This window comes from Sminthopsis crassicaudata, chromosome 1, assembly GCF_048593235.1.
Source record: "Sminthopsis crassicaudata isolate SCR6 chromosome 1, ASM4859323v1, whole genome shotgun sequence".
NCBI classification, from domain to species: Eukaryota; Metazoa; Chordata; class Mammalia; order Dasyuromorphia; family Dasyuridae; genus Sminthopsis; species Sminthopsis crassicaudata.
In genome coordinates this window covers 414,912,496-414,933,978 of record NC_133617.1, presented here as the reverse complement: position 1 = coordinate 414,933,978, position 21,483 = coordinate 414,912,496, and the positions used below count along the sequence as shown (strand labels likewise).

Genomic DNA, 21,483 nt, shown 5'->3' with positions numbered 1-21,483 from the left:
TGGCAGAGTTGGGCAAATAACTCCTAATTATTGCTCTAATTTCCTCTTCATTGGTGGAAAGTTGACCCTTTTCATTTTTGATACTAATAATTTTATTTTCTTCTTTCTTTTTTCTAATCAAATTAACTAAAGGTTTATTTATTTTGTTGGTTTTTTTCATAAAACCAACTCTTAGTTTTGTTTATTAATTCAATAGTTTTCTTACTATCAATTTTACTAATCTCTCCTTTTATTCTCAGAATTTGAAATTTGGTATTTAATTGGGGTTTTTAATTTGTTCTTTTTCTAACTTTTTTTAGTTCATTCCTATTTCATTGATATTCTTTTTCTCTAGTCTATGCAAGTAAGCATCTACAGACATAGAACTTCCCCTATGAATTACTTTGACTGCATCCCATAAATTTTGGTATGTTGTCTTACTATTGTCATTCTCTTGGATGAAATTATCAATTGTGTCATTCATTCTTGGATTAGATTATTTAGTTTTCAATTGATTTTTGGCCTATTTTTGCCTGGCTCTTTATTACATGTAATTTTTATTGTACCATTATCTGAAAAAAATGCATGTACTATTTCTGCCTTACTGCATTTGATTTTGAGGTTTTTATGCCCAATATAATTTCTATATTTCTCTAAGTGGTGCTGTAAGAAAATGTAAAAGATATATTACTCTGGATCAGATGAATTCTTAAAATTTGTATTGTTTAACTGTAACATAAAAGTTGAAATACATTAAAAATATTCAACAATATAATTGTTTCTTGATGACAGGAAAACATAATGACAAATGTTGGAGGGGATGTGGGAAAACTGGGACCCTGATACATTGTTGGTGGAACTGTGAACGAATGCAACCATTCTGGAGAACAATTTGGAACTTTGCTCAAAAAGTTATCAAACTGTGCATACTCTTTGATCCAGCAGTGTTACTTCTGGGCTTATTTCCCAAAGAGATCTTAAAGAAGGGAAAGGGACTTGTATGTGCAAGAATGTTTGTGGCAGCCCTCTTTGTAGTGGCCAGAAACTGGAAACTGAATGGATGCCCATCAATTGGAGAATGGCTGAATAAATTGTGGTATATGAATGTTATGGAATATTATTGTTCTGTAAGAAATGACCAGCAGGATGATTTCAGAGAGACCTGGAGAGACTTACATGAACTGATGCTGAGTGAAATGAGCAGGACCAGGAGATCATTGTACACAGCAACAACAAGATCAGTTCTGATGGACGTGGCTCTCTTCAACAATGAGATGATTCACACCAGTTCCAATTTGACCAGTAATGAAGAGAGCCATCTTCACCCAGAGAGAGTTCTCTGGGAACTGAGTGTGGACCAGAGCATAGCATTCTCACACTTTCTGTTGATGTTTGCTTTCATTGTTTTCCTTTTCAGGTTTTTTTCTTTATTTCTAGATATGATTTTTCTTGTACAGCAAGATAACTATATAAATATGTATACATATATTGGATTTAACATATATTTTAACATATTTAACATGTATTGGACTACCTGCCATCTAGGGCAGGGGGTGGGGGAAAAGAGGGAAAAATTTGGAACAGTTTTGCAAGGATCAGTGTTGAAAAATTACCTATGTATATGTTTTGTGAATAAAAAGCTACAATAAATTTAAATTTAGTTTTTTTATTCTGAACTTAATTAAAAACTCCCCAAATGAGCACTCTAACATACAAAGTATGTCATAAAAGAAAGCTTTTATATGTATAAAACCATGAATCCTTTTCCACACTGCTTATTATTGTTAAAACTGTATAATGAATTTAACACATTATATTCAAAATGATCTTGCTGTCTGTTCTTCCTTGTTTTCTTCTATGTTCCTTAAAATGTTTTACTGTCTCTCATTTTTCATAATTTTCATGTGATATTACTCTTCCCCTCCTTATTTCAACAAACTTTTCTAGTTAAAAAGGGAGGAAAAAATAAACTTGTAAAGCATTCCCAAACAAAAGAAATCAATTCTGTCATGCCAAAAAGTGTATATCTCCATTCATACCTTGAATCTTTCACCTTTCTGTCAGAATGTGGGTAATATGCTTCATTATGAAGCCTCTAAAGACATTGGCTGGTTATTGCTTTGATCAGAGTTTTTAAATCTTTCAAAGTTTTTTGTTTTTTCTTTTTAATGTTGTTTTAGATTTTGTTCTCTTGGTACTGCTTTCTTTACTCTGCTTCAGTTCATACTTCCCAGGATTCTCTGATATTTTCTTTTTTCATTTCTTATGGTACCATCATATTTCATTATATTAATATACCACAATTTATTCAGTCATTCTCCAATTGATAGAGCCTCTTTAATTTTCAGACATTTTCTGTGTTTTTGTCCTTTTCACATATGTGCATGTGTTTAAATAAATATATTCAACCCTCCCTTATCTAGTTCAGAAAAAGTAAGGTTCATCTGGTGCCTGCTTCCTTCACCTTTTCCTCTATTTTTGTATATTCTTTTTGTCTATATTATTATGAAAAATAATATAATTTCATCTCTTTTCCTTCTCCTTTATATATCTGTTATCTTCCTTATATATTCCTGATTTTCCTTTTCTTCCCCTTCTTAAAACCAGAACAAAGCCAATCCATCTTTAGGTTCTCTACTTTTCTTATTTAACTCCTTCAGTATCTTTAAAAGGCATTAAGTTCTGAAAGGCTACTTAGTTTTTCTTCCATTATAAGAATATTAGCACTTCATCATCTTATATCCCCTTTCAGTTGCTCAAATGAATCTGCTTAAGTTTTTCTTGAGACCTGTGCTTGCATTTTAGAGTTCTTATAATGCTGTGATCTTTTCACTGAGAATATCTGAAGGTCCTATATTCCATGAAAGACCACCTTTCCCCTCCCCATAGCATTATATTCAACTTTTCAGGGTATATCATTTTTGGTTGCAAGTTTATTTCTTTTGCCTTTTGGAATATTGTACTCCAAGATCTTTTCTCATTTAAAGTAAATGCTGCCAAGTCTCATTTAATACTGAATTTAATTCTTTGGTGCTTGGAATTTATTCTTTCTGGCTGCTTGTAATATTTTTACTTTGATGAGGAAGTTCTGGATTTTTACAGTGATCATCCTAGATATTTTCCTTTTAGATTTTCTTTAAAGAAAAAAATAAGAAGATTCTTTCGAGTTTCACTTTCTAGTTTACATTTGGTTTTGATAGACCTAGGAATTATTCATTTATGATTTCTTGAAATATGGTATTCAGTCTTTTAAAAAATCATGGTTTTAAGAAATTCAGTAATTCTTAATGAATTCTCTATTATTTGTTTTCCAGGTCAGTTGCTGCCTTTGATATGACACTTAAAAAATACAATCCTTTAATTTTATTCTATTATGTCTTGCTATCTCATGAGATAGTTAATTTCTTTTTAATCCATTCCAATTTTCAGAAGTTTTATTATTTGGGTAACATTTGCCACTTTTGTTAGCTTTTTATTCTTGTTATAATATTTTCTTCCAGTGTTTATTTTATTTTTTAAAAAATATCTTGCTTTATTTCTTTTAGGTACTCATTTTGTATTTGTAGAAAATCCTTTTTTTTCCATATTGAGTCTCTGTTGGAAGTTGTTATGGAGTTATTTGCTCTTTCTAGGTTGGATTTTTAGCTATTTTTTTGAATCTATTATAATTCTCTGTTTTAGCTTATTTCCAGTGTTTCTTCATCTCGCCAACCACACTTCCTGAAATGGGCCTTTGTGCCAGGATTAGGATCTGCCTTCTCCTATGGTTAGATGGGATATTCTAAACGTAGGTCACCTTGATTCTTGTGTTGATGTCTATTTTGGGGGCTTAAGTACTTTGGATTTTGGATGTTCAGAATACTGAATATTTAAGGTGCTCTATGCTGAAGTTGAAGCTTAACTACAGATGATGTATATATGATATTGAGTCTGTTTTTGGTTATATCCATGACCTAAAGATAACTTTTTTGAATATATATATATATATATATATATATATATATATATATATATATATATATATAACTTTCTAACATAAATTAAGCTTTCCAATTAGTCCATAATAGGCCCCAAAGAGCATAACAATTATAAATCAAAGACTTCCCAAAGTAATTCATGTTTAGTATGTTTGGTTCATTCATTTAGACTTCTTGGTAGTATATTTAATTTTTTCCAAGTTCTTGTAATTATATATCACAATGATTTTGGGGGAAGAAATAGTTTTCTCAACATATTCTCAGAATAGTTTTCTTAACATTAAACGGTAAATTACTTAAATTGCCTGTGCCTCAGTTTCCTCATCTGTAAAATGAGAAAATTGAGCTACATGACCTCATGATCCTTAAAATGCTGTCCTGTGTAAGGCCCACTGGGGTCAGAATAGCATCAATGGCCAATAGGTAATTATTAGGTCACAAAGGTATTAGTAATAAGATATTTGAGATAGATGGATTGGTAAAGTTTTTATTAAGTATGTAATCTGTGCCAGACACTGTGCTAATGGGGAGAGTGCTTCATTAGATGAAATGATTTATACTGAAAATTTTACAACTGCTATTTTCTTAGGTTCTGGAGAGAAAAAAAATTGGAACAATTGAGCAGTACTTGAAATGTTTCTGTTTTCATATTGTTCCCTTGCTCTAGGACAAAATACACATTCCTCTATTTGGTCCTTAGGTCCTGTTGTAATCTGTGCTATCCTTCCTTTCCAAACTTAAATCTCATTATTTCCCTTCACTTACACTGTGTTCCAGTTTAACTGAATTTCTCTCTCTCTCATTTCTGTGCCTTCACATGGGCTATATAAAATGGCTTATATGTATTCCATTTTTGGTAGCTAGGTTATCCAGAGAAATTGGTCTGTGATGTCTCCATTTTCTTTATTTGTTTTTCCTGTTCTGTTTATCGGTAAAGTGTGCCTATGGACAGATAGATGACACAGTGGATATTGTTGTGGCTCTGGACTCAGGAAGATTCCTCTTCATGAATTAAAATCCAGCCCCAGACACTTATTATCTTGTGACCCTGGGCAAGCTACTCAATACTATTTTCCTCAGTTTCCTCATGTGTGAAATGAGCTGGAAAAGGAAGTGATAAACCAATTTAGTATCTTTGCCAAGAGAATCCTAAAGTTGTCAGGAAGAATTGCACTCACTGAAGCGACTGAATAATAAGAAGAGTTAACAATTTCTGTTTCCAGAATTCTTTTGAATCACTGCATCCAGCTGAAGCAGCAGGTTCTCTTTATAGATGAGGGGACTTGATGCTAGAAGATAATAGAGATCATCAGCTTTGATATCCTCATTCTGCAGTTGGATAAACTGGGGCCCAGAAAGGGGAGATAATTTACCCCCAAACCCCAGAGATAGTAAGTTGCAGAGATGGTGTTTTTACCTAGTTCTTCTCTAACTCAAAAATGCATTATGCTTTCCACCAGGCCATACATCTTTTGATTGTGGAAAACACTGTTAAAATGTTCCAGGAATGACTTAATATAAAACATTTAACTCCTCTAGTATAATCATAAGATTGAAGAAAAATGTCAATTTAACTAACACTTAATAGACACCCCAGTACTTGCCTAATTCTGCACCCCAATTGATAAGCAAATTCCTTTTACCAATACTCTACCTGTATGAAGGAAAAAATGCTGATACAAACCACAAATAATCATTGATTAAAGGTCTTTCTTTCTACAACTATCTCCACAGTGAAAATTGAATTAAACCTGCAAGACCTTCTCTTGGGAGCATATAGCAAATATCAAGTTGAGGGCTTAGAGACCTGAAGACCTTACAGAAAAGTCAAACATTGAACAAGGTCCTGTGAGTTAATTAATTTTTTTTAATCACTTTCAAAGTGGTGGGCAGATGATGTATCAGTATAAGGAAATGAGACTTTAAAAATCTTCATATACTAGAACTTTGATTTTCTTGTGTAAATTACTGCATATCCTTAGGATTCTCTCTTAGACACTGGGAAATGAATGTAAACTGTTATTTTTACCTTCTGAATCCAATTCTTCCTGTGCAACAAAAAATTCGGTTCTACACACATATATTGTATCTAGAATATACTGTAATATATTTAACATATATAAGACTGCTTGCCATCTGGGGGAGGGGGTTGGGGGAGGAAGGGAAAAAATCTGAATAGAAGTAAGTGCAAGGGATAATGTTGTAAAAATTACCCATGCATATGTACTGTCAAAAAATGTTATAATTATAAAATAAAATAAAAATTTAAAAAAAAGGATTCTCTCTTAGAATTGAACAATGACAGTAGAGATGTCTGAGAGAAAACATAGACTTGATTTTGAATTAATTTACCATGCATTTCACATGATTTTCTTCATATTATCTTTTATTCAGTAATTTCATTGCTTTTCTTGTGTTATTGCTTTTTGTATTGGTGTTACATACTACCATATATTTGTGTGTGTAGCCCATAGGCCACAAAGAGTTGGATTAAATTGTGATGACTTCTGGACCACATAGACTGTGGTCTATTGTGGTGATTTTTTAATAGAGATTTACCTATCTTTGATTTACTAGTTCAAAACTGGGGACCAGGTGAAGTTAATTCAAGTCTGGGTAGTCAGCTATTGACCATAATAATAAACCAGGTAAGAAGAAACATCAAAAATAATAAAACATTTAATTGAGTAATAAATAGTAAATGGAAAAAAAGAAATAAATAGTAAGACAATAAGAGGAATATAAGCACATAACCTTACAAGAGTTATTGGTGTTATTTTAGTCCCAAGAAGCTTAGGAAATGAGTTTTTCCAAGAGATTAATGCTTTGACAGGTCAAGACATAGCAAAGGTCCATCATAAGCAATGAGACATTTCCCTGAGTAGACACCATTTATTGCGGATACAATGGCTTGGCTTACCGTACGAACAACTCAGGAACTTATTATTATATATTCTCCCTTAATGTAGTCACAAACTCTAGCAAACACCTTCATCAACTTCTATCTTCTTGATAGGAAAATATTTATTCCCTAGTTGTTCTACTTGGGGGAAGGATCAAGAGTGTAGGTCTCCCCAACCAGTAATAGGATATGTGTGTAAAAAAGATCTTTCTTTTCTATGTGAGTTATTGTTTATAACTAAAGCAGATATTTCCAAGTAGTATTTTTTGAAGTAGTGATTCAAATTCAATAAAAATTAGCCTCTAATTCTTTTTTTAAAATTTTATTTATTTATAATTTTTTTCACAGTATATATGCATGAGTAATTTTTTAAAAAACATTATCCCTTGTATTCATTTTTCCAAATTATCCCCTCCCTCTCTCTACTCCCTCCCCTAGATGACAGGCAATCCCATACATTTTACATGTGCTACAATATAACCTAGATACAATATATGTGTGTAAATACCATTTTCTTGTTGCACATTAAGTATTAGATTCCAAAGGTATAAGTAACCTGGGTAGATAGACAGTAGTGCTAACACTTTACATTCATTTCCCAGTGTTCCTTCTCTGTGTGTAGTTGTTTCTGTCCATCATTGATCAACTGGAAGTGAGTTGGATCTTCTTTATGTTGAAGATATCCACTTCCATCAGAATACATCCTCATACAACATTGAAGTGTACAGCGATCTTCTGGTTCGATTCATTTCACTCAGCATCAGTTGATGTAAGTCTCTCCAAGCCTCTCTGTATTCCTCCTGCTTAGCCTCTAATTCTAAGTAGCATCAGCTAAATGTATAAACCATTAGCTACAGAATAGTAATAATAATGATGATAATAATAATAGACAAAATTTCCATAGTGCCAACTCTCTGCCAGACATTGTGCAAAGTTAGTTTTTACACTTGTTACCTCATCTGGTCCTTACAACAACACTGGGAAGTAGGTGTGATTATGATCCCCATTTTCCAGATGGGGAAATTGAGGTAAACAAAGGTGAAATGACTTACCTGGAATCACACAACTAATAAGTGTCTGAATCTAGATTTGAACTCAAGTCTTCCTGACTCAGGCTTAGAGCTCCATTCATTGTGCCACATAGCTGCCTTAAGGGGAAGAGAACTGTGTCATGTTTTGCCTTCCTATTCTTTATTTTATCAATAAGCCTGACTATGTGCTGGACACTGTCCTAAGTCCTAAGAGATATTAATCAAATGGAATTGTCCCTAATCTCCAAATGCATATATGTATATGCATTAAATAGTACAGTGCTTTTATACATAATAGGCACTAAATATATGTCAACTGTGGTTGTTACCCTGCAATATCCCTGTGAGCTAGATCAAAATCTTGCCAGTTAGAGAAGGAGTTTTATATGCTGTCTTCTCTTTACAAAAACCTATTTAAGTCAGAAAAATATACTTCATTTGAAGAAAAATCAGCTAAAAGGTATTGCACCAAAAGGAACTGACCAATGATCTTGAGAAAGTACAACTTAACCTATCGCAACCAAAAAAAAACCCCCAATCCAACAATAGTGTGTGTGTGTGTGTGTGTGTGTGTGTGTGTGTGTGCGTGTGTAGTGCTTTAAAATTTGCAAAGCAGCCTTATAAATATTACTTCATTTTATCCTCACAACAGTTCTGAGAAGTGCTATTATTATCCATATTTTACAGATGAGGAAACCAGTTAAATTACTTGCCCAGGGTCACACAGGTAGCAGGTGTTTTAGGTGAGATTCAGGTCCTTCTCAACTGTAGGTCCAGAATTCTGACTACTGTGTTACCTAGCTACTTATCCCTAATGGCAGCCTGGGGGAATATCCATTGATGTATACTCATTGGATATAAAAGTGCCCTTGTATATCACTTCATTTAAAAAACACAATTTGAAAATAAATATCAGCCTGAATGATTAATAATAGCTCATATAGGTAAGAATTCCATGCATTTAATTATTGTCTTGTCCTCATACCTTTAGTTTAGTAACTTCTAAAAGAGTCAATTCAGCAAATACAATACTTCTTGAGTTCTCAGAGGCAGAAGGAACTACTGAGTTAGAATGACAAATGGAAATGATATAATCAATTATATTCTGATCACCCTCATCCAGATGGCAGGTAAATAATAATAGACTACCTCTTAAGATCCACTGGGCCCATAGTTTTCTGTTCTGTTTTTTTTTTTTAACACAGCTTGGTACAGATTTAATTTTATAAATGAAATCATTTTATCTATTTGGAATTTCTTAAAGGGAAAGATTATTTTTCTTTTTTTATTGATGCTTTTCCCTCCCATTACATTCTGAATATGCCTCTTTTCCATTTCATACCCAGCAAATCTTCCCTTGTAATAAGCAACATTCTACACCTTTGTTTCCCATCTTTCCAATAAAAAGGAAATACATAGACATTCTTTTTTTAAATAAATGAATAATGATCATCCTTTAATTTCTTTTTAGCAAATATTTATTTTCTTAAAACAAGCTTATTGAAAACAAAGTACATCTGTTCAAAGCTAGAACATGTATTTTGTTCATTAATTCCTATTTAGCTTAGAGATTAAATATAGTAAGTCTCCAAGTTATATGCTGAAGTTAAGATGGGTTTGTCCTAAGTATCAACAAAGGGCTAACTTCCTTTCTCTCACAATTACTGCTTCTTGGTATTTTCTTTCCTTTTTTAACTAAGTGTTGGGAATAGAAATGCAAGCAAGAAAAAAGACAGTTCCTGCCCTTGAGAAGCTTACATTCTTAGGGGGGAAGACAGCAAAGGAAAAGAGACAGAAGGAAGAGAGTTAGGAGCAGAGTACTGAGAGGAGTGAAGTAGTGAATATGGCTGATTTTTGGTACTTCCTCAAAATGGAAAGGTAAAGATAAATTTTACTCCTCTTCCAAACCCCTTCTGCCTCTGCCTTCTCCTCCACATCTCCCAAGATCCTTTGACAAAATGCTCATCCTAGGCTCCAAGACAGGATTTTGCTTTGAGATTTAACTGAATTGTAACTTTACTATGTTATGTCCCCAAAGATATACCATTTTTACCTGTGTACTCCTTACTTGAGAAAAGAAAAGTTGGGTTTGGTGTGTTGGGGCTATTCTATTATTATTTATTTTTTTGTTTTGTTTAGTTGTTTCAGTTATGCCCAATTCTTCATGACCCCATTTGGGGATTTCTTGGTAAAGATACTGGAGTGATTTGCCATTTCCTTCTCCAGCTCATTTTACAGATGAGGAAACTGAGACAAACAGGTTGAGTGACTTGACCAGGTCACACAGCTAATCATTGTTTAAGGCTGAATTTGAACTCAGGTCTTCTTGATTCCACACTTAGCACCTCTATCCACTTTGCCAAGCAACTTTCCCAAAATAAAAACTCTTGCAATCAAATTATGTGCTTGATTTGGAAACAGCATTATATATTCTGTTCTTCTGTAGACCACAGAAGGAGAGAAATCTTGGTTGAAAATAAGAGGTGGGCCAATTCCTGGAGAAGAAAATTTAAAAAGAAAAATGGTGGGAGAGATAGGAAATAATAGCTCAAGGAAGCAGAAGAGTGGTACAGTAGAAAAGGTATTGGATTTGGTGCCAGCAATCTTGTGTTAAAATTTCAGATTCTTACCTAACACTTATGATTTAACCTTTACCTCTCTATGTCTCAGTTTTATTAGCTGCAAAATGGGGATATTTTGGACATTGGATTAGATGTTTTCTAAGTCCCTTTCAGTTTTAGATTTATGATTTGTGACCTATGTGGACCCTAGCAATTTATATTGGTAGGAGGATCTGAGGAGGATCAGGTCTTCCTCCTTACTCTCCAATAATAATTTATCCTTTAATTAACTGGAATATCTTTTTTCCTACTCTCTCTCCCCAGTCCCTCAAATTCCACAGCCTACCTTCCTCTTCTCCATTCCCTACCTCTCAGTAATCTATTTTTCTGTCTCTGGGAGGAGCTTTCTTATTGCCTAATGGGGTAATGGGGACCTTATCTTACTCAAAAGGTGGTAAGGAGATGTAATAGATGAAATCCTTAATGCATTTTCCTGTTGAAATATTTACAATATATTATGGTTAGATTGTAGATAGCATTAGTATGGTTTATATGGGGGACATGTTTTTCTGGTTCTAAACAACTTAAAAATAAGATCCTGAAAGCAACTAGTAATAATGTGGAACAATGTATTCTATGTGAGAACTATAAAATCTCCTCCTTTGAAGAAATTTAGAATAGCATGTTTAATTAATAATTGCTAATGTCATTCAATAATAGATTACTTCATTCCTCCCATGGCAAGTTAAATATCATCTTATAGGGAGGATGGAGGCTAGACAAGTGAGTTTTTTCAAGTCCTTGGTTTCTGGAGAAGAAACAGTTATTTTAATACTATTGATTAACAAATAAAGTCAGTTCTATTTCAAGTTATGTTAGGACCCAAAGTTCAGTGGAAACACAGCTCATGTTATGTAGAGAAAACCTGAGCCTTATATTTGTGAAAGAATCAAACTTTCTGTCTAATCAGAAACAGAGGGATATTAGTTCTTTTGTTTTTCAAAGATAAAATTGTAAATGAAAACTCCACAGTAGACTCTGTAAATTGAAAAGAACTTAGTAGAACAACTTTTATATATATATATATATATATATATATATATATATATATATATATATATATATATAACACAAAAACTGGTTATGTTATAAATGCAGAAAATTGTGTGATTCCTATGTTTTGGAGAAAGGAAAGTTGAATGACAAAGATCCATTGCTTCAGAGATGGGATTGTAGGAATGGCATTGGGAAAGAACAGTTCTTTTTGGCACATTGATAATGTGGATAAACCCAGGACCCATAAACAATTCAGAAAATATGAGAGAAGTATAGACAAATCTCACTGACCTTCCCATCTACTTCTAAGGATAGTGGGATCATCTATGGTTGTGGTCTTCTAGCAAGGTAATGCTCTGGAGCAATTTGTGCCTTGAAATTTCTTTTTTTAATCCTTTTATTAATTTTGCTGTGCCTTGGAATGCAGAAAAGTTTCCCTTTCCCTTTTTTACTTGCAGGATGTAAACTATGTGACCCATACTTGAGATTATTTCTTAGGAAATGCTCTGCTGCTTTTTTCTTCTGAAAGCATTTATATTTCAGATGTAGTGTGAGTAGGAGATATTTTGGAAAATTTTCAGCTTGCTCCTATCAGATTATCCATTCCTGTAATGTTTCCTATGATGTTGTGACTAGTGACCCCAATGTTATGTTTTAGCTAGCCCTGATATGGATCTATATAATTCCCTCTTAGGTCCTTCATTAGTTTTAAGAGTTGTATAGTCATACAATAATGAGTTGTTCATATTTTACCATATTTGATGTCTAATGAAGGCTGCTACAATTTTGAAGCCAGGTCTGTTGCTTTAGGGTGCCATGCTGTTTTGTGTGGATGCTAAGATTTATACAATTCCTCAGGAGTTGAAACATTCTCCAGAGGCACAACTTGACCATTGTAACCACTAGAGATTTTGGTATTGAAATACATGCTCCCAGAGGCTCAAATCAAATGGCGTGTTAAGCCAGATTTTCCTATTGTTTGGCCATGCTCTGGTTATAAGTTTGGATTTGTTAGCAAGATGATTAACTCTTTCAGCCACAAAGAGACCATTCACTAAGTGAATTTAGCGGCCTAAAAGCATGTTGTTAATGGTAGCTGATAAAACAGGATTATGTGATCAAGAGAGCTTTTACTGTGGAAAGGACAGGGAATAGCATTCATTAAGATGAATAAGATGGTGCTTGATCTCAGAAAGTATTTTTCCCCGGCTTTTATTTCTATTTGAAGGACTAAAGTGTAAGTGGGTCATAGTTTCATCTGGTCTTATAGACAGCTCTAAGTGTTCCTCATCCATTTGTTGTATATAAATTCAGCTGAATGAATGGAGCTTCCAGGGCTTGTTTGGAGCTTTCCTAATTAACTCTTGGCTGGCTGGACAGCATCCTTCTTCGTTCACTGTTCTCAGGAGATTTTGAAAAGGCAGAGTACTTACTATCAGCTTTGGGAATTCAACAGATCTGCTTGACCACAAACTAGTAAGTGTTTCCCATTCCAAAAGTCCTTGAGAATTCTTGTGATTAGGGCTCAATGTAACTTAAATGACCATTCAGAAAATTGGTACAACCCTCGTATGACAAGTAAATGAAAAACATGCAATTTCCCCCCCTTTTGTTTTGCAGGTACCTTTTATATTTGCAAATTAAAAGAGACATTTTCCATGGTCGTCTGCTGTGCTCCTTTACAGATGCTGCCTACCTGGGGGCTTGTATTGTTCAAGGTAAGGTGGATGATCCATAGTATAATTTAAAAAACCCAAAAAAACAAAAACAAACAAACAAAAAAACCACATGCTCCCTTACCTGGCCCTCCTTCCCCACATTTATTGTAAATTAGGAAAAGAGCAAAAGGGCTGAAGGGCTTTTTCCAGGATTCATTCAGCTGTCTCCCTATACCTCTTTAGTTATTCATGAGAATTCTGAAATGCAGTATAATCCATGGTTTTAATAGTAGGTCAGGTCTATAACTCTACCTGAAAAACCTGAAGGCTTTGTTCCTTTTGAGAACAAGGGGACCAACCTGCAGAATGTTCTTCTCTAGTTACCTCTTCTTTTAAAATTTAAAATTTACTTATTTATTTTTAAATTTATGGAATAAAACAAGCATTTCCATAATATAGTTCAATAAAAAAGATAATTGCACATAAACTCACAAATTCACTATGTACAAACATACTTTAAAATCCTCAAGTTATCATGTAAATTTCCTTCCTTCCTTTTTCCCCCTTTTTCTCTTTTCTCTCTCTCACTTCAAAGATGGTCACACACACACACACAATTACCCTATAAATTCTTTCTCTGGATGAAGTTGGCTTCTTTCTTTGAGTATTTATAATAATCGAAATGACTTATTTGCTCAAAATCATCCTTAACAAATATATCTGTTACCATATACGCTGTTTTCTTGGTTCTGCTTTTTTCATTTTCATTATTTCATTCAAGTTTCTCTCTGTTTTTCTAGGATCACTGGGCTCATCAGTAGTGTGTGGGACGGGTGCTAGACCCCTTTTCCAAATTAACCAATCAGAGACATCTTCAAGTGCAAATAGAAAGCATTTATTTAGTCCCTGCAGGGAGAAGCCCAGACACACAGGAAGCATCGCAGCTCCTGCCATGTGCTCCAACTGACCAGCAGTAGAAGAACACCTAATTAAATAGGAAAAGACCCAGGACTTTTCATTGAATGGACTCAAAGGACATAACCATCCTTGACCAATGGTCACCAATGTTGTCTGTTACCCGTGGGTCAGGTCACTTCCTGTGGGTCACATCACTTCCTGTCACTGGCTTGGGTCTGACTTTTAGAGACCAGAGATCATGTAATTTCCTGAAACCTGAGGTCCATGACCTCATCTTCCTGCTCTGGTATAGGGATCATGTAACTTAGGTCTAGTCTCATAAACTGAGAAAACTTCATCCAATCAGTCCCATTCAGTAGCATTCCCTCATAACCATATGCCATAACTTGTTTGGCCATTTCTCAATAGATGGGTATCTCTTCTCCCTTCTTCTCTCCCTCCTTCTTTCCTCTCTTCCTTCCTTGCCTCCTCTCTTCCTTCCTTTTTTGTTTGTTTTGTTTCAATTGTTTCAGCCAGAAACCCTCAGTCTTCCTCTTCCAAATTGATTTTAAAAAATTTACTAGGTAAAAGAGACCATTCTTTGCCTTTTATTTATTTATTTTTTTAAATCTATCCTTAATCACTGAATGAGTCAGATCTTAACTGAAAAAGGCCAAGGTTCCCCCTGCATCCAGGGCTATCTCTAGTCATCCTGATCTCTATCACCAGACCCTGAGGACTCCAAGGGGACTGCAAGGCTGGTGATTCTGCACAGCTCACTTCAATCCAATCCCCTTGCATGTACTGCCATCTCTGACTACGTTCTCTTTGAGCATGAAGGATAAACAACAAGAAGCATATGCTTTGCAGCCTCAGACTTCTGCCTGGATCCTTCTTAGGTTGAGTTAGTGGAGGGGATATATGCAATATAAGTGATCTTTGTGACAGGCAACCTGAGGCTGTCAACTCTGACAAATAGTGGGCTCAGTCAGGATTGTCCTAGTTCAGTTTGGTTAGTATAACAACCAATCAAAGTGGTTGGTAGCGGATTTGGTCTTGATTGACAGCTCCGCCTGCCAGTTAAATTGGAGGAAGGAGGGAGAAAGATGTATTATTATTTTTAAAATCACCTTGTGTTTTTATTGTTCCTTTAAAAATTTCTGAGTTTTAGTTAGGATCAAATTCCGGACTGTGGCATAGAGGCTTGACTCTTGAATACCAATCTGTACCATGAAACCTGCGAACCGACCGGTGCTATTTTTAAAAAATGAGTCCTTTTAAAATAATGTGAGTTCTGACTATAAGGCAGGGAAGAACTTCATCTTCAAGTTAGGTGAATAAATAGCCTCTTACTCTAGTCAAACTGCCCTGTTATCTCAAGAATTCCCTAGTAGAATGAGGATGTCTCTTCTTTCATATGGATAAGAACCTAAAGCCCTTTGATGTGAAAAGTTAGTCAGTCAACATTAAGTGAATCTTTATTTTTCAATGTATTTTGATCTGAGTACATGGATCCCCATTCTGTGGCTTTCACAAGAGTTCATTAGGGGATATCCAAGGGTGGAGGCAGAAGGCTTATAAAATAAGATAACACCTAATGAACCATTTCCTTTTTCTTTTTAACTTTACTTAATAGTATTTTGTTTTTTCCAATGACATGTAAAGATAGTTTTCAACGTTCACTTTTTTTCCTGAAGCAATTGAGGTTAAGTAACTTGCCCAGGGTCACACAGCCAGGAAGTGTTAAGTGTCTGAGGCTGGATTTGAACTCAGGTCCTCCTGACTCCAGGGTGGATGCTCTATCCACTGCGCCCCCTAGCTGCCCCCAACATTCACTTTTATAAGATTTTGAATTTTAAAATTTCTCTGTCCCTTACTTTCCTCCTCAAGTCAGCAAGTGATCTGATAAGGTTATAAAGCTATGTACAATCATATTAATCATTTACATATTTTTCATGCTGTGAAAGAATAAACAGAACAAAAGGGAAAATACAAGAAAAAACAAAAAAGTGAAAACAGAATGATTCAATCTGCATTCAGACTCCATAGTTCTTTCTTTGAATGTGGACAGAAGAATTTTTTTTCTTGATGAAATATAGTCATGCTTAGTTCATTGAGTTTTCTGCTTACGAACGAACAAGCATCTGGTTACTTAGAGAAAATGACATCTCAACGTTTCCCGTTAAATGATTTTTTGTAAAGAAGGAGGAGGTTTGAGAGAAGCCAGTCTCCAGGGGATAGTGATGATCTATTGCTATGGTGATGTTTCCTGTGCCTAAGTTAAGGGACTTACATTTCTTTGTTCCCTGGAGTCCAATTGAAGAGATAGCTACAGGGTCAGTCTGGGGAGGACAGTGTGTGTGTGTGTGTGTGTGTGTGTGTGTGTGTGTGTGTGTATCCAGGAATTCTAAAATAGGAGAGACTGTCTCATGGATTAACTAATTTTGTGTCAGTCAAAGCCCAATCTGCATGTAGTGCCTTGTACTTGTATTGACTTTTCCAAGAAATAAGCACCAGTTGTTCTGATCTATATCTTGTTACTGGACCCCGATGCCTCTGCAGGAGAAAGTAAGACTGATGACTTTGCACAGCCCTCCTTCACTTAAAACTAATTCACTTAGCATCACTTCCCTGATGTCTTGGTCTTCTTTAGAAAGAAGGACAAACAACAAGAACAAAAAGAAGAAAGATGCAATAATTATTCCCCCTTTAAGAGAATAGCTTAGGTATTCTTTTCAAGTGTATCACTATCACAGTGACATATCCCATTCTTTCAGGAGAAATCTCAGCCATGTAAAATAGTAGCTTGCTCTGAAAGGAAGCCTGAGGTTTTTTCTCCTTTTTTCCCTCTCCTAGCAGCAATCAAAGAATCAGTATCAGATTTTGTCTGAGGTTTCAGGATTAGTTAAGATATCCTGGTGTAAAGTACTAATAAAATGTGCTGTGTTAAACTGATGGGGATGTATTTTCATTGTGAAAAATAAGAGATCAACTTCTATCAGCCCTTGAATTGAAGTATTTAGAGGCAGAGATCTTACAGAGATGATATAACTTATAGAGGTATTTCACTGAAGATACATTATTAAAGCTACTTGAATTTTCCAGACTCAGCTTTGCCATGCTTTGCTGATGCATTGTTACAGAGAGAACATTGTTTAAATATGTTTATAAAACTTAAAATATGGGCCTTTGTTTTAAGGAGAAGTTTGGGAGCATTAAATGGCATGAGGAATTTCCCTAAGGCTATCCAGATTAATGTAGAGTAGTGGAATTACTTGGACTTGGAATTATAAAGGCCTGGGTCTCTCTCCTGCTTCAGACACTTATGAGTTGTATGGCCCTATATCATGCCAAATTGCAGAAATATTTAAAATAAATAAACAAATCTCTACATTCACTCTAATTAAGGTCTAATTATGTCAGAAAAATAAAAATGAATAATTGAGAATCCAAATTCCAAATCAACTGATAATGATTTCATAATTTATTTATTTATTGGATATTGTTACCATTATATTAAGGACAAGCCAAAATAAGTCTTCTAATAGCAAACTTTTATATTTGAAATTTATATATTTTATATATCTAGAAGGGAGATATTCCTTTTTATCCTTGGTGTCAATTTTACTGAATATCAACCCTTCTATTAGCTTCTATGAGAAAACAGAGATAAGCATGGACTTGGTGATTGCAAAGGTTTTATTTAATTGTAAAATTCTATAATTCTGTTGCCCCTTTCAGATAAAAAGTGTAATGGCATAGAAATTGAGGCAAGATAGAAAATAGAGAGTTTAATAAGTTAATTGGCTGGACTGGACTTGCGTCTCAAAGAATCCAGCATTGAATGTGAGATTCCAGGGATTTTTATAGGACTTCAGTGATAAGGGAAACAAAGGCAGAAGATGGAGAACACTGGTGAGCTGGAACTTTCAAGAATAGACCATAAATTCAATTCTGACAGGTTTGGGGTAAGGACCACAAATTCTGATAACTTAGGAGACCTAGGAGCCAGGATGTCTGAAATAAGAGATATTCTTACCTATCTCTAAATCACTTATCTGAAATTTATGGCTCTATGGAATGTAATGGTCAGGGCTCCCAGGCCTAATTTATATCAGTTCTAATGGTCAGGGAGGGGGGGGGGTTGGCATTGAGGCAGAGCAATTCAGGGAAACTGTGGCATAACAAAAGGCCATGTGACTTTGTGGACAGGACATTAATTCTTTTTTTTTTTTAATATTATTTTATTTTTCCAAATACATGTAAAGATAATTTTCAAAATTCATTTTTGTAAAACTTTGTGTTTCAAATTTTTCTCCTTCCTTCTCTTATCCCCTACTCCAAAAAAGCGAGTAATCTGATATAGGTTAAATATATGCCATTCTTTTAAATATATTTCCATATTTATCATGTTGTACAAGAAAAATTACATTAAAAGGAGATAAGACCATGAGAAAGGAAAAAACCCCACAAGCAACAACAAAAAAGATGAAAATAATATGCTTAAATCCACATTCAGTCCCCATAGTTCTCTTTCTAGATGTGATGTCATTTTCCATCCCAAATCTATTAGAATCAGAGAACTAGTTCCTGAATAAGAGAACCTTGTTCTAGTTTTACCTCTAATATTTACTTCCTGGATCTTGTTTTCTCATCTCTAAAATGAGAGTGTTGGGCAAGATGGCTTCTGAGGCCCTCCCAAGTCTAGCATTCATGATCCTAAGAAATTAAACAGTTAATAAATAAAATTATATTTTGTTTAGTTGCTTCTCTAGTAGCTTTGGGGATCATTTACAAATTCAAATAATATCCCTTTCTTGTTAACACAGTACACTATCTTAGAAAGCAGCCTAAGTGCTTTAAAAGTATGAGAAAAAATATTACTTAGTTTGCTTTTTTTCTTTTTTAAGAAGAAAAGGTGAATCTTTAAGTGTAATGAGCTGAATTGCCTCAGTTCACACTTACTGAGTGAATAACAGACTGTGGAAATTATCCTTAGTTTTACTGCCTGAAAATGCTGAATAAAATGAGCAATTGCAGTAAATGAAATACTTCCTGTCACGATGAAATTTGTCATTGCAAAGGAAAACAAAAAACAAAAAACAAAAACAACTCTCAAAACAGTCTGGTGGGCCCACTTCCTTCCTTTGTAAAAATCATTTTCTTATTTTCCTCATCAAAAGGAGGAGGAAAGACTTGTGCAAAGTTCTGTTGAGGTTTCTGTTCACAGTGAGCAGAGCAATTAGCATGATGCTAACACTGGAATCATACTTCTTTCTTAAAGAAGGCTGATGTTCATATCTAGAAAAGGGTCATCTTGATGTGATTTTGAATGGTCTCAATTCCTGGTGGTCAAGAGGTTAGTGGCAATAAGAATTGTTAAATATCCCCTTTAAATCGGCTGCAGGTTTAGGGGTAAAAGAATTCACTTATTCCAGAATTATTAGTTGCAAAATGAAAGTTTATTGTTGAATAGAAATCAGTTTCTAGTGGGAAATGGAGTTTTGGCACTGAGAATGCTTTCTCAGTGGGCAGAAGGATCCTGGCAGCTAAGCAAGCTAGATCACCTTAGTTGAGGGAAGCTGTTACACTGGGTATCTTGTGGGGGCTGTCTAATCAGATTAGGTGGGGACTTCAGGAGCCATGTTTCCCAGGCTTAGATTCTTATCAGTTTTCAGCCCGGATCTCCTATTGGAATTAATAACACTTCAAAGTTGTGCTTTTTGACCAGGATTTCTAATTGAATCAAAGGCTCTGGCAGCCCGGAAAGATAACTTATCTGGAGGAATATGCCTTCTCCAGCAGGGGCTGAGACTCTGAAAGGGATCACAGATGAATAGGAAATACAGTTTCTTAAAGGGACCTTAACTTTAGTAAAGGAAACAGTTCCCTCCTGCTTCAGTATCACAGAGTGTCTAAGAATGGAAAAGGACATTAGAGAATATCTGATGCAAACTGTACAAGAGCAAGAATCACTTTGATATGTGGACATCCAGCTTTTGTTGGAAGACTTTGAGGGAGGGGACTCACTACTTCCTAAGACAGTCCATTTAAATTTTGCATAGTTCTACCTATTATTATGCGGCAAATAGCTGAGTTTTCCTGTTCTAAGAAGTATTTATCTTCATAAATTCAAATCTGGCTTCAGACACTTAATAGTTGTGTGAACCTGGGCAAGTCACTTCATCCTATTTGCCTTAATTTCCTTATATATAAAATGAGGTAGAAAAGGAATGGCAAACCCCTTCCATATCTTTGTCAAGAAAATAGAGATGGAGTCACAAAAAGCAGGACAAGAGTGAAATGATGCTTTTTTACTCTTCCCTTTAAAGGCAAATATAAAGACATAAATAAAATATTTATTTTAAATAAATCATAAGCTCCAGTTAAATGATCGCTCTTTCTCCATTCATTTGTCTTTTCTAACAGGATGAAAGATAACAGTTTGGCATTATACTGTTTTTGGGAGGATGCTCATTCACAGAGATGTGTAGAAGAGATAATTTGCATTAAAATTACGAAATTAGGCCAGTCTAGCCTTGACTTCATCTTGGTTTCATATTTGGCTAATATTCAGGGAATTACTCCTCTCCACCAACTCTCTGTCTGTCTGTCTGTCTTTTCCCTTTCCCCCCTCTGTCTCTCTCTCTGACTCGTCTCTGTATCCCTTTCTCCTTCTTTCTCTCCCTCTCTTCCTCTTCCTCTCTCCCCCTGCTTCTCTCTCTCTCTCTCTCTCTCTCTCTCTCTCTCTCTCTCTCTCTCTCTCTCTCTGCTTCTCTCTCTTCCTCTTTCTTTCTCTCCCTTTTTCCCTCCCTCCCTCCATCCATCCCCTTCTCTGTCTTTTTGTCCAACTTGATTATTTCTCCTTCTCTTGAATATGTCCTAATTTCTCTCACCTTTGTATATCTGTCTATTTTCCCCCTAGTCTTTATCTAGTGAGTTCCCATTCACCTTTCAAAGTTTGATTTGGAGGCTATTTCCTCCATGGATCTTTTCCAGATCTCCATGATCAATAATGACTTTTCCCCTTGAACACATGCAGCACCATGTTTTGCAAATTCTAGATGTCCTTGCTATGTAGTATTTTACTTTATAGCTATACCTTACTTTTCTATAATATAGATACACTACTAAAGACAGATCCTGTGTCTTACCTAAATTTTTTGTTCCTGCTGGGGCCTAATAATAAGAGTTTCTTGGTACCATGGAGGAAGAAGTGGCCAACTTTGAATCTAGGAAAACTTAGGTTTTAGTCTTGCTTCTGACATATATAATATGTGTGACTCTGTATAAATAATTTAGCAATCCAGTGCTTTAGGCCAGCAGTTCAAATTTTTGGTCTTGAATCTTCCTTACAGTTTTAAAAAATTTTGAGGACCCCAAAGCGCTTTTGTTCATGTGGCTCATCTATCAATATGCATT

The 21,483-nt window shown here is 34.9% G+C and overlaps 1 protein-coding gene across 4 annotated transcripts in view; it reads left to right on the top strand.

The window, feature by feature from the left end:
* The window catches only part of FRMD3 (FERM domain containing 3), a 306,895-nt gene that overhangs the window by 208,399 nt on the left and 77,013 nt on the right, over nucleotides 1–21,483 (top strand). For 2 of the 4 annotated variants that reach the window (XM_074280138.1, XM_074280140.1), the window contains one exon: nucleotides 13,127–13,224. The exons of the other annotated variants lie outside the window; for them this stretch is intronic. In XM_074280138.1, coding sequence (XP_074136239.1) covers nucleotides 13,127–13,224 — 98 coding nt within the window. The remainder of the gene's footprint in view (nucleotides 1–13,126; nucleotides 13,225–21,483) is intronic. 4 annotated transcript variants of the gene reach the window in all.